Here is a 12,800-nt window from a genome sequence, read left to right as displayed (position 1 = left end):
CTTTACATTGATAGTGTTTCTTTGTACCAATCCTAAATTTCTCCCTAAAGTAGTTTCTGCTTTTCATATCAATCAATCAATTGAGTTACCTGTGTTCATTCCTCAACCTGATTCTGTAATAAAGAACCAAAGAATTTAGGGGGGGAAAAAGCAACTATTTGTTTATTTTTCTCAACCTCACATGGGCAATCCTATATCTAAGTCGGGTATTGCAAGATGGATTGTAAAATGTATCCAAACATGTTATGTTAAAGCAGAACTTTTTAGTACCCCCCTAGAGCTCATTCTACTCGCAAAATAGGGGCTACTATGGCCTTCTTGGAAAATATTCTCATAGCTGATATTTGTAAGGCAGCAACATGCTCTACGCCGCACATATTAACCAAGCACTATTGTGTGGATGTGTTAGCAAGACAACAGGCAAATATAGGCCAAGCAGTACTTAAAACACTGTTTCAAACAATTATAACCACTACAGGTTAGCCACCGCTTTTGAAGTTTACTGCTACATAGTCTATGCAAAGCATGTGATCTACAGCTCACATGCCTCGAACGGATAATGTTACTTACTTCCCCAGTAAGCATCTGTTCTTGGCATGTAGGGCTGTAGATTCACATGCGTCCACCCACCTCCCCGGTCTCCTGTAGTTGTTGTAGTTCTTAATTCACATTCATACGAATGGACATCTCTATTCTACACATGCTAACTCCATTCTCACCCTCTGGGGGGAAAACAATCTAACAATGGAATCGATGCCCATGTGCTTTATCACCGATAGGAGGAGTCACCTACCTTGTGACTGGAAAGACTTCTTCGGACGAAAAACAACTTGTAAACATCCGGACCCAACACTAAATGGCAGGAGTATGCAAAGCATGTAAATCTACAGCTCTACATGCCAAGAACAGATGTTTACTGGATAAGTAATATTATCCTTACTATAAGTCCCTAAACAAGCACAGAGGAAGGAAGTAACAATAGCATCAAAAGATGTTTCAGACCCTTCATTTGCCATATCAGTAGTAACAGCAGCTCCATCAGCTACCCCACGAAAGAAGATCATCTAGGGGCAGAGGATTTTAATAACAGTCATCCTCTTCGGGAAAATCTTGGGCCAAATCAAGGCAATGCCTTCCCGCTTCTTTTCCACAAGGTTCCATTCCTGTAGAGCTAAATATTTTGAGTCTCTTGAAGAATGGTGGGCTATCCGAAGACATGTGAGCAGTGTGCTGTTCTTTCCAAATGTCTGCCTCTATTGATCCCACCGAAAAACACAACCTAACTACATTTGGATCTTTTGTACAAAGATACAAGTATCTTTGATCGACAACAAGCCATAGAAAATGTCCCTCATCAAAAGAAGGTATTTACTCAAAATACTTCTAAATTCGTTTTTACTTTTAAATGTTAGATTTAAAAACTGACAGTACTTGGATCACAAGTTCTGCATGCCTATTCAGTAGATCTGCAAGATGCATACTTTAATAGCCCATTTAATTAAAAAGGCTGGAATATATTGAGGTTTGTGGTGGGTAAGACACATTATCAATACAAAGTCCATGTGTCCTCCCTCAAATCTGCGCCTCAAACTTTCTCGAATTTCATGGTGGTGATGGCTGTCAGCTGAGGAAACAGAAAATCTTCATCAAGAATGATCAAAGTCAGCAACCAGCAGAACTTGCTTAAGAATTTCCAAGATCCAACTTCTAGATCATCATCATCTCCAATCCAAATTCTGGCCTTCCTCAAAAATGTTTCTGGAAATAAATCCATAAAAATCGTTTTCTTTAGAGGAGAGAGCTGCTTCTGTAAACTACAAGTTTTGTCTGCTTCACAGAAAGCTGGTGGCAGTCAATATTTCATTTCAGACTGAAAGTAGCAACACCATGTACTATTTGAAAAAAGTGGCATCTAGTCCAGAACAGTCATTAGAAACCACAGCTATAGTTAGGTGGCTTCTTTCTAGACACCTGCTGCTAAAGGAAGTATATCTTCTGGGGGTAGAAAATAAGGTACAGTTGTGTAGCCAGCTGTATCAGGACATTTACAAATGGATCATCAGTGTTGATGTTCTTCAAGACATCTGTTGCAACTTGGGTGGACTTCAAAGCAGTCTTTTTGCTTCAATTCAAAAGGCAAAATGTCCAAGCTTTACTTTCAGATTTCAAAAGCCAGGGACAATGCACAATGTGCTTTTGATTAATTTGCCAGGCACATTTCTGTTTGCTTTTCCTCCAATTCCCCTGATGCCCTCAACTCTGGTGGAAAAAAAAGTACTCCAATGCTAGGATGATCCACACTGCACAAGAATGACTTGGGTATTGATGGTTTATATATTTGTATTAAATGGTTGAAAAAACAAATAACATAAGACAATTCTATGCAGACCAGCTCTGCTGCCCAGGCATCAGGAATAAGTATTCCATCCCATTTTTTAAATCCTTGATCTTGGCTTCCTGACTCCTTAGTACAGCAATATGGCCTTTAAAAAAGGTCACAATACTGCATGGTCATTTTGAAACAAACTACGGGGCCAGCTTACAAGTAGAAAAGTGTCTGCAAATGTTATTTATCAGTATTTTGACCCCATCACTTGCCAAGATGAGGTAGCATTGCCCTATCTCAATAACTTGATGAAGTTGAAGCTACATTTTTCCTCCTTAACCCCTTCCATGCTGATGACGGCCCCCGGAAGTCATGCATCACGTGGGCGTGTGCTGATGACGGCTGGGGGCAGTCATGAACCCGCCCACTCTTCAAAACGGCCGCACAGGCGCAGAATCGCGGCCGCGCCCAAGGAGTTAAAGGTACACTTGGCAGCAATTGCACCCCACATAAACAGTCCCCCCTCAGGGGTGTTTGTTAAACTCCCTATCATAAAGGACTTTTTAAGGGTTTTTAAAATGTCCCTTATGCTCCCAAAAACTTTGGAAGCGGTATCCTCCTTCGTAACCTTATTTACTCTTGTCTTATATAACTACTCATCCTTATATGTAAGGGCCTGTTACAACACTTAAATTGGAAAAAGGCATTCTTAGTTGATTAGTTACATCAGACAGTGAACGTTTGGTACTTTTAGTACTTCAAACTTGTACTACTTTTCCCTCTAGCAGTGAATCATGCCCCTCATTCCACCCCAACGACTTTTCATATTTTCACATTAATCAGAAAAATTATTTGGCAGTATTCTTTGTTAGAATGACCATAATATTTTACTTAGACATGACAAAAAAAATGTTGTCAACTCTTTATCAACTATGGCTCAGCTTGAAGAGCGTTCCCAAAAGTAGACTTTGTCCAGATGGATTGTGTCCTTTATAATACTTTGTAATTAGTTAACTGATAAGGTGCTAACAAAGAGAACAAAATCTCATTACCCAAGAGGCGAAGGAGCTACTGTTGCGCAGATGAGAAATGTGACACTTAATAATATCTGCAAAGCAGTTATGTGGAGATCCATCAATGCCTTCCCAAAGCACTATTGTTTAAATCCAAATGCCAAAGCAGACTTCATAGTGTGTTAGTAGAACATAGTTAACTGAATATTATTGCCTCCTATCATTTTTATCTTTCCTTACCATCCTTTATGTTTAAATTGTGATTTGGTATGGATCTGCTTGTTAGTATTTTTTGCTGTTTATGATTATCAATAAAAATCTTTGATGCAGAAAGAATGGTTTCTTCATCATGGTAATCCCAGTTGTGCTTCATTGGGAATCTCCATTGAAGTCATAAACACCTCTTCCAAGTTCACAGCATCGGCCTTTGTTTGGTAAAACATCTCACAGTAGCGATCTATCCAGACTTAGCACAAGGACTGTATCCTCTTGTGCAACGGCCAGTAAAGGACATGATGGAATGTGGAAGTTACTAGCTTCTTAAAGGAGTAGTGTTTACTGCTTCGCTGTGGATGCTGCCTAGCTTTTTGTTTTCCCTTTGTCCCACATCTCCTCCTTTTTCCTAGGCAACAATGTTAGGGGTTGTGCTGCACTGTTGTTTTATGTCTCATTTCATTCTGAGTAAAAAGAAAAACATTTGTAAATTTAGAAAAGCCTCAGGTAGGCTCCTACATGTGTACCGATTTGTTTTTTTAAATGCCACATTTCCACCATTTAGAGTTACAGTTTATTAGTATAAAAGTACTCCACAAATATTCTACTGTTTGACTTCAATCAAGATTTTTACAATGCAAATATTTTATATTCAGAACTAGAGCTGGCACAACAATGGTTAAGCTAATTGTCTGAAGCATGCAGAGGAGACCAGCTTCTAAGTATGTGTAAGGGCCATTATGTTTATTTAAAAAGTCCATATATTTAATAATTCCCTAAATGGGAATCATTTCACTGACCATAATTCTTTTTGTCTTGTGTTTTAACTTTTTCATTGTCATTGTTCAAAGTTTAGAACTACACAGCATAGGAAGAGAATGAAATATACAGAATAATTATATTCAGAAAATTGTTCCCCATTCTAAGCAATGAAAACACATCCAATATTGCTTCTGATAAAAAAAAAGCCTCACCATGTTCAAACATAACTCTAGAAATATATATTATTGTGAGTCTCACTTAATCCCATTAAGGTTCAAGGACCAAGAAAAGAAAAACCTGAGAAATAGAGAATCCTAACCTGATAATTACGGGCTGCTGCAGGGATAGGGACTGTTGGCAGCATTACAGCCCGCCTGGCATGACTCCTGCACCAATACTGTGAGAGCAGACAATGCTCACCATCACAGGCAAAAGCCTGCCTTGCACCCCTCACCATCGAACCCATACCCCCTACCACCACTCCCACTGATTACCCCCGCCTGCTCATAGCAGATGGTAAATGTCAGCGTTTTCCCCTCTGGAATAAGCGAGCTGCTTGGAAAACGGAGCTAATATTACTGTGTCTGAGTATTTATTCCCCCTTCTTGGCAAAACATGCAATCACCTAATGTTTTATGGGAATATCATTCGATGGGTATCCCTAATATCCGGCACCAGATTCTTCGTTGCCCGTAAGGGGAGCCGAAATGGCAGAGTTTGTGAGGGCACCCCTATGACGATCAATTAGATTCCGTTCCCTGGGGTGTACACAGCTTGCAAATGTTGCCTAGATGTTTTTCATTCACTGATATAGTCGGATGTAAATGAGTATTTTCTTAAGAATGTACGATTAACATTTGAGCTGCGATTTTAATATTGCCGTACCTTTTCATTTTTGCAGTGTGCAATGACTCTATTGTATGCCTTCTCCAATGACATATTCTCCGTAATCAACTTCTTCAGTTTTTTCAATTGGCTGTGTGTTGCACTAGCAATTATCGGTATGATGTGGCTTCGCTACAAGAAACCTGAACTGAACCGGCCCATCAAGGTGAGTGAGAAATATGGTCACCAACCTAGCTAAATGAATCACTTTCAGATTCTACTCGTGCTATAGAATTCCGAGGGATTTGTGATTAGATATAGTTCCAAGAATTACAAGTGGCAGATCTGTAGGGTGGTAGCAGGTTCTAAACAAGCATTTACAATGCAACGGTTTCGCCTTTGGAGAAGTTAGAGCTATTGGCATTGTAAATGACAAAATTTGTATTTATGTGCTGGTTTTGAAAACAGATAAATAAATGGCATTGTCATTTACATTGCCAATAGTTTAATCTCTCGCAAATGTGAGAACTATTGTCTCCTACGGACGAGCTCAGCAGACAGCAATTACTACCACACACACACACACACACCCAGAGCCAGCCACACCCAGAGCCCCCCCCCCCCCACACACACACACACACTGGAGCAGTCACACACACACACACACACTGGAGCAGTCACACACACACACACTGGAGCAGTCACACACACTGGAGCAGTCACACACACACACACACTGGAGCAGTCACACACACACACACACACACTGGAGCAGACACACACACACACAAAATGACTGTTCTTTCTCCCTACTGACTTCTGTTGACGCCCCTGGATAGGGTCTTTTTGATTGTTCTATAACTTTTGAGTGGAGGGCGACCCTGTCTGTTTTTCCCTCTTGGCTCCTATTGAGGTTTTGAGCTGTCTGGTCTTACCTGGACAAGGACTTTCAGATAGGGCAACTTTTTACAGTATACTCCAACATGATGAAAATAGATTCCACCATTACAAACCAAAACTAAAAACCATCCATTCAGAAGAAGGACGTGCTCTGCACAACCAACTACAGACAGAGGGAAAATGCATGTAGACCACGTTGGGACCCTTAATGAACACCCTACCATGTGGCCATGAGCTATGCAAGGCCATCTGAAAGGCAGACGTTGCACCAACTAAATAAAAAATACAAAACAATTAAAACCTTTCAATCGAGTTTTTCCTCAGTGTAGCATCACCCTAGCCAGGCCCAGGGTAAAAGAAGAAATATTTAACAAATACAGCCACTTAGCAGATTCATTCACCTTTCACTTATTTATACTATTGCACTTGCATGCACCTTTGGGCAACTTTCAACCATATGCAAAGCTATATAACAAAATATATATATATATATATATTTTTTTTTTTTATAAAAAGAGACTGCCTGTTCACTGTTTTAGAGGCCAATGAAGCAAGGGGACCTGCAATCAGATACCCAGAAATGCCCGCCTATCAAATCCAGTTTCATTCGGTTGAACCTTGCAGGTCTGCTAAGAGCTAAAATGTGCATCAACTTTTTTTTTAAATAATGGAATAAAACACTATTTTAATGACACAGCAGATAAGGAATGAACATGGTTAACAGGGAAACCTGATTAGGTTGAGCCTACCAAAGAGCACAAAAGCTCTGGTTGCAAAAATATGGTGGGCTTCCAGCCTAATCATTGCTTTCCACTGGCTGGCTTTACAGTCACTCATTTGCATGCCTTCTATAAGATTGCTTTCCTTATTTCAACATGTCCATCTTGTGTTTGTCCCTCCCATGGAGTGAGCCTCTTTACCAACTCTTTGAATGGCTGGCTTCTGTGCTTGCTTTTAAGGAACTACTTTTTTTTTTAATGTATTTAAGCACTCCATGAGTATGGGTTTATTAGCCGTCTCCCTCGTATGCTTTTCTCACCCTTCACGTTCTTCTCTCTCGCCCATGTGCTTCTCCCCTAGCACTCCAAACTGCTTTCACCTATGTTCTCTTGCCCCCACCCACCTTATGGCTTCTCCTCACTGACTCCTCAACTCGTTCATCAGTTTAAATGTTTTTATTTTAAAAGCGTGTTTTCACGTTTTAAATGAGCACTTGAAGACTCTTTTAAAAAATATATATATTTACCGATCCATCCAAAAAAAAAAAAAAAGAATCTAGTGTCTTTTTGTAGGCATGTGCATGCATGTTGAATGAATCAGTGCACCTACAAAATGACCCCGCGGCTGCATCAACTCATCCTTTCTTGAAGATATGCACACACTAGTGTCCGTGCTGTACATTATGGCAAAAAAAAAAGCACAGGCGAAGTCAAATGGTCCACCTTTTAGCCTTTGCCAATGCTTGTAAGAAAACACAGGCGAAGTCAAATGGTCTGCCTTATAGCTTTTGCCAATGCTTTCGTTGTAATACACCTGCGGAAGATGAGCACTCAAGACCTTGGGTTGAAGGCACCCTAATGGGACTGTGGTGCGAGTTTGTACTAATAGCTGAATGCACCCTATACTCTGTCCACATAAAAAGTAAAAAATAATAATAATAATAATAATGAAAACGTACAATTACATCATGGTGAATAAAGAAGCCCAAATGTACTGGGAGTAATATTTTCCACTCATGAAACTTAACATACTGTAGCACCAACGAGTGTATCCGAGATACAGGATGTAAACTGCAGTATTCATCCGCCGGGCGCTCTTATCGGCCCGACACAAAGTGCAGCCGTCAGCTTATCCGGCATCTGGGCTGGTTTCCCGCGCCGCTCGCCAGCTGTCGCATCAGACATGTGCCTCATGAAAGGACCGCGCGGAGGACCCACTAGGCCCGATAAGGAAGCAGCTCCATTCCGCACAAAGGCGCCATTCAGGAGCCATAAACTGCTGCAAAGGGAGGGCCGGGCAAAGTCAACAAAACCCCATCTGCGAGTTTTATTAATAACAAGCTCGGTTAGCGATACATTATCAATGCTACAGTGCATGACTACTAAGAAGGCTGGAAAACTGTACACGTGAGCTTCGTTACAACATACATATAAAAAAATCACATATATAATTTATTTGGAAAAAAAGCTTCTTTTCCTTTCTGCGAAAGCCTTTCAAATGTCACTCTAGCAGCCAGCCGGTGTGAAATGCTCGGGGAATTTTCTTCCACACCGCCTCACATTCCTATTCCAGCAAAAAGCTGGCTTTCCATGATTTTTTTTAACTGTAAGTGCTGTCGTTGTAAAGTCATTCATTCCGGCAAGTTAAAAAAACTTAATAATTGTCTTCGAGTGAGGGTGAAGTGCCTCGGGGGCAGAGACGATGTAAAAGCGCTTCCCCGTGATGGGGCTGCAGCACGGTTCCAGCGGAGCCAGCAGCAGAGGTAACCTGGGCCTCCCTGTCGATCATCACAGGATCAGTCTCTGGTTGATTATTTTTCTGTTTATTTCTGCCAGTGCCACTGAGAACACAAAAGCCTTCTCGTCGGAAAGGGTTGCGTACATATCCACTTCCTTTTCTTGCTTTTCTGTTGAAATAAAAAACAAGTCAGGTCCCGGGCCGGCCAGCCAATCACAGCGCGGCCCGGGGAATGACGTCACGGGGGTGTCCCGGGCCGGCAGCCAATGACAGCGCGGCCCGGGACAAAGGGGCGGGGCTTAAAGCCTGAGAAACGCCCCCGAATCGCGTTTTCTCGAGAAAGCGTGATTGACAGCCTCTGTCTCCCAATGGCTAGCCTCCATTTATGGAGCTAGCCAATGGGAGACAGAGGCTGAACCAAAGTCGATATGTAGGATCATGAGGTTTCGCCGTGGGCGGAGCAACTGCTACGCAGTTGCAACGCCCAGGGCGAAACCTAAAAATATGGACCATTAAATATACAACCTCAGGTGATCTCTAATGGTACCTTGATCATGCATGCTGCTTCCAGCAGCTCATGTCAAGGATTTCAGGACGTGACAAATACTAAAAGGTTTTGATATAAAAACAGACATTTTAAACAGTGGTACATGCATAGAAGTGTATGTTCAAATGTCGTTATTCTTATGCATTAAAATGTTTGACTCTATCTTTTTTAAAGAAACAGCACCACTCTTCTGTAACAACTTAAAAGTACTTTGGCTTTCAGGTGTAGCCCATTTAGGGTTGCCTTTAACTGTGTGAGTCAAGTATTTCCTTGGTCGGGTGTTTATCCTTTTTTCACTGATATATGTTCTGGTCCGTAAACCAGCATTGTTGTTTTATTTTTCCAGTTAACTGTGTCAATTCCATCATAACATTTCTGCCAGATATACTTACATGCAGGTTGTTAAATAATGTACTATACTTTTCAAAATAGGCGTTTTCAGGTCTATTGATTAAAACAAACTATAGTAAAAATTTAAACTGGAAAACTATCTTTTTTTTAACTTCCTTCTAGTACTAGAATTTGTATTACAAACTGGCAGTCAATGCGTCTGATGATGTGAAGAAAACACTTTTTATTTTAATAGAACTATCTTTTGAACATATACACATAGCCGCCCTATTGTGTTGTATTTTGCTATCTCCGAGGTGTCTTTAGAAGCATTACATTCCCTATATTGATAAATTGTACCTTCTCTAAGTTTTAATGTCTAGTAGTTAGCCACATATCTTCACACACGCACTAGAATAAATGGCTGTCAGGCTCAATCAGGGCATTCCAAGGAATTACTGTTGTCCTTGCAGTGATCAATACATTCAGAACCCAATCTTTTTCTCTAGCTAGCTTATCGCTATCCAGATTCAGGCACATCATTTTTATTTAAAGGTTTATCAAGCCATAACTATATGCTGTCTGTGGATTTAAACAAAACCACCATCTGAGAAGGTGACTTAGGTTGCCAAACCTTTGGGTAGAAAGAGCGAAAAGAAGTCCTTTAAAGGATGTGTACATTGAAGAAAGCCATAATTTCCTCAATTTTGTGCCACGTTCAGTATTGAATGACAAACAGGAAGAGATGTAGTACAGGACAAGCGGTTACTACTAGCAATAAATATGTACTGTCTCCTTAAATATTCCAGCAGGATGTAAATTGGTTTTGTTAAAGGCCTGAATCTGTCCTCTTCTGTTTCTGCAGGTGAACCTTCTTTTGCCCATATTCTTCGTCCTCGCTTGTGTATTCTTAATCGTGGTTTCCTTTTGGATGACGCCTGTGGAGTGCGGGATTGGTTTTTTAATCATCCTTTCTGGGGTGCCAGTTTACTATTTTGGAGTCTGGTGGCAGAATAAACCCAAATGGGTGCTTCAAGGCATTTGTAAGTATATGAGCCTTCCTCCAATACTGGTTCTTAATGTTTATACCCAGTGATTCTATTATTTAACTGTAGCATGTAGCGCTGCTGAAGGCAAGGTTTAACTCAAGGAATCTAATGCAGTCGGCCTACAAACGTTTCCGGACAAGACCCTGATGATTCGATAAATATTAAATTGCTTTTCTGATCCATACACCATTTTGGACAGATAACGGTTTTCATTCGGCACAGGTCATTTTTGCCAGTTGCCACTGTCACTTTTTGTTTGTTCAGTATTCACCTATTGTAAAAACTCGAGTTCCGGTTCCTTGTGTCCACACTGATGCAGTCAGCATTTTTGTGGAAAAGATTTCGAATAACCACAACTCATACTGAAAGTTAACACTTCATGTTGGAACGCTTAATATCTCTATTTCATACAGTAATCTTCATTACACTAAGTCGAACTCTTCCTCATCTCAGTCCTTAGGTTACGAGGTGACCCACCTCTTGAGAAATGGAACCCCGCTGCCTTCTATAGTTTTATTTGTATAGCACACAGAATGTTAACCTCTCTTCATCTGGGAGGATTCAGGATCTAAAGTGAAGTATTTGAAAGAAATTCATAAGCAATTCGGCTTCCCATGATGGTCAGAAAGTATTTGAGAAAGGAGCAAATAATAGAATATGGTGTAGAGATCAGTACTCCTCTTCCAAAAGCTGCAGCACAAGAATCGACATCCAAATGCTAATATCTGATGAAGGGGTTGTGGGACTTCTAGATGGCAGAGCTAAAAATGTCAGCCATTGGGATACTGCTGTAGTCAGCATCTTCCCTCTTATGGAGCATCCAAGAATGAACAATTTCCTAGCTAACGTAACGGAAAGTTTCAATTCTATTAAGAACTCGGAGGCGAGGATTATGCCTTCTTTCTTCACTTTAATGCATAGCAGCAAAGAGATAACAGAAGACTACATTTCCCATGAAACAAAGGGAACATGTATTCAAAACAAAAAATACATGGTACCAACCAATCAAAGCACATAAATCCAATGTCCAATCAGGGCCCAGGCAGCCCAACATAGTCCATCAACAGTGTCCTCTCCTCCTCTTTCTGAGCGCGTAAACAGCCTCCCTCCGCTCTTCAGGAGTCCTGTTTGTTGGAGTCCGAGCCTGAGGGCAAGAGGAAACCTATTACCGGAGGAACCACTGAGAAATTATTACAAGAAAGTCATACACAGTGTAGAATAAGCAGAGTCAAAAGCATCCGAAATAACAACATTACTTACTGTAGTACGAGGCAGGATCTCCTCCAGGAATCAAGGGCGGGATAATCCTCGCCTCCGAGTCCTTAAAAAGATTGAAACTTTCCGTTACGTTAGCTAGGACATTTTTTATTCTATGTCAGGACTGGAGGTGAGGATTATGCTTGTTTAAAGCTTGCCCACAATCAAATGAGCTATATTCAGAATCGGTTTGAAATAAAACCGCTTGAATGTGGAGTCTTAAGACCAGTCTGCCGCGATGAGAATATCCTCTAGACGCGCCCCTAGACTGAAGGCCTTCAAAGCCATGGCACCCCTTGCGGAGTGTGCCCCAAACTGGCTAAGGCTGATGCTTGCTTCCTGCATCACCCAACGAACCCACCTCGCAACAGTGGGTGAAGAAACCGCCTTAAAGGGCTTCCGCAGCGAAATGAGGAGCTGTTTCTCCCCTGGGGGATGGAACTCCTCCGTCATCTCCTCATAAGCTTTGAGGCAACGAATCACACAAAGCTTTGGGGAATCAGGAAACTGTGGGTAGAAATTTGATCTGGTATGGCACTTAGTGCGTCTGAGCAAAGTAAACGTCACACCATCAGGAGTAAAAATTCTGCTAGAAATGTCTAAAGCCCGTACATCTGACACTCGCCTACAGGAAATGAGGCACAGAAGCATGGCCAATTTTGCTGACTATTCCTTCCTGGATCCTGGAGAGGTACCTATTCTGCTGCCAAGATAAAACCAGGGTAAGGACTTGATTAACGTCCCAGAGAGTGGAATAATGAGGCTCCGGAAGTAGGGACAGGTGTATTACCCGCAACTGACGACAAACCAAGGGGTGTTCACCCACCGGAGCGCCATCCACTGGGACGTGGCCAGAAGAAACTGCCAACCTGAAGGTATTAATAGACCAATAAGCCAAACCCTCGGAGGCCAGTTAGGCCAAAAAATTTACTATGTGGACCACATGGAGAAGTGTGGCTCACTGGTTAGAGGAGGCAGACCTGGAAGCAGAGGTCAGCCTGGGACCAGGGTTCAATTCCCGGCTCGGCGGGGTCTTGAGTCCTAAAATGTCCATGGACTCGACAATTCTCGCTCCGGTGCCTACTCGAGTCACGGGTTCACACTCTGCGACTCTGGGCAAT

At 41.6% G+C, this 12,800-nt stretch overlaps 1 protein-coding gene across 1 annotated transcript in view; it reads left to right on the top strand.

Moving 5' to 3' along the window:
- SLC7A5 (solute carrier family 7 member 5) overlaps positions 1 to 12,800 on the top strand; it is a 138,393-nt gene that overhangs the window by 92,262 nt on the left and 33,331 nt on the right. The window contains exons 8-9 of the mRNA XM_078669945.1: positions 5,216 to 5,365; positions 10,239 to 10,416. Of these exons, the coding sequence (XP_078526071.1) occupies positions 5,216 to 5,365; positions 10,239 to 10,416 (328 nt within the window). The remainder of the gene's footprint in view (positions 1 to 5,215; positions 5,366 to 10,238; positions 10,417 to 12,800) is intronic.

Source organism: Lissotriton helveticus, chromosome 12 (genome assembly GCF_964261635.1).
Source record: "Lissotriton helveticus chromosome 12, aLisHel1.1, whole genome shotgun sequence".
Classification (NCBI taxonomy): Eukaryota; Metazoa; Chordata; class Amphibia; order Caudata; family Salamandridae; genus Lissotriton; species Lissotriton helveticus.
The sequence above is the reverse complement of the archived record's forward strand: the minus strand, read 5'-3'. Positions and strand labels throughout refer to the sequence as shown.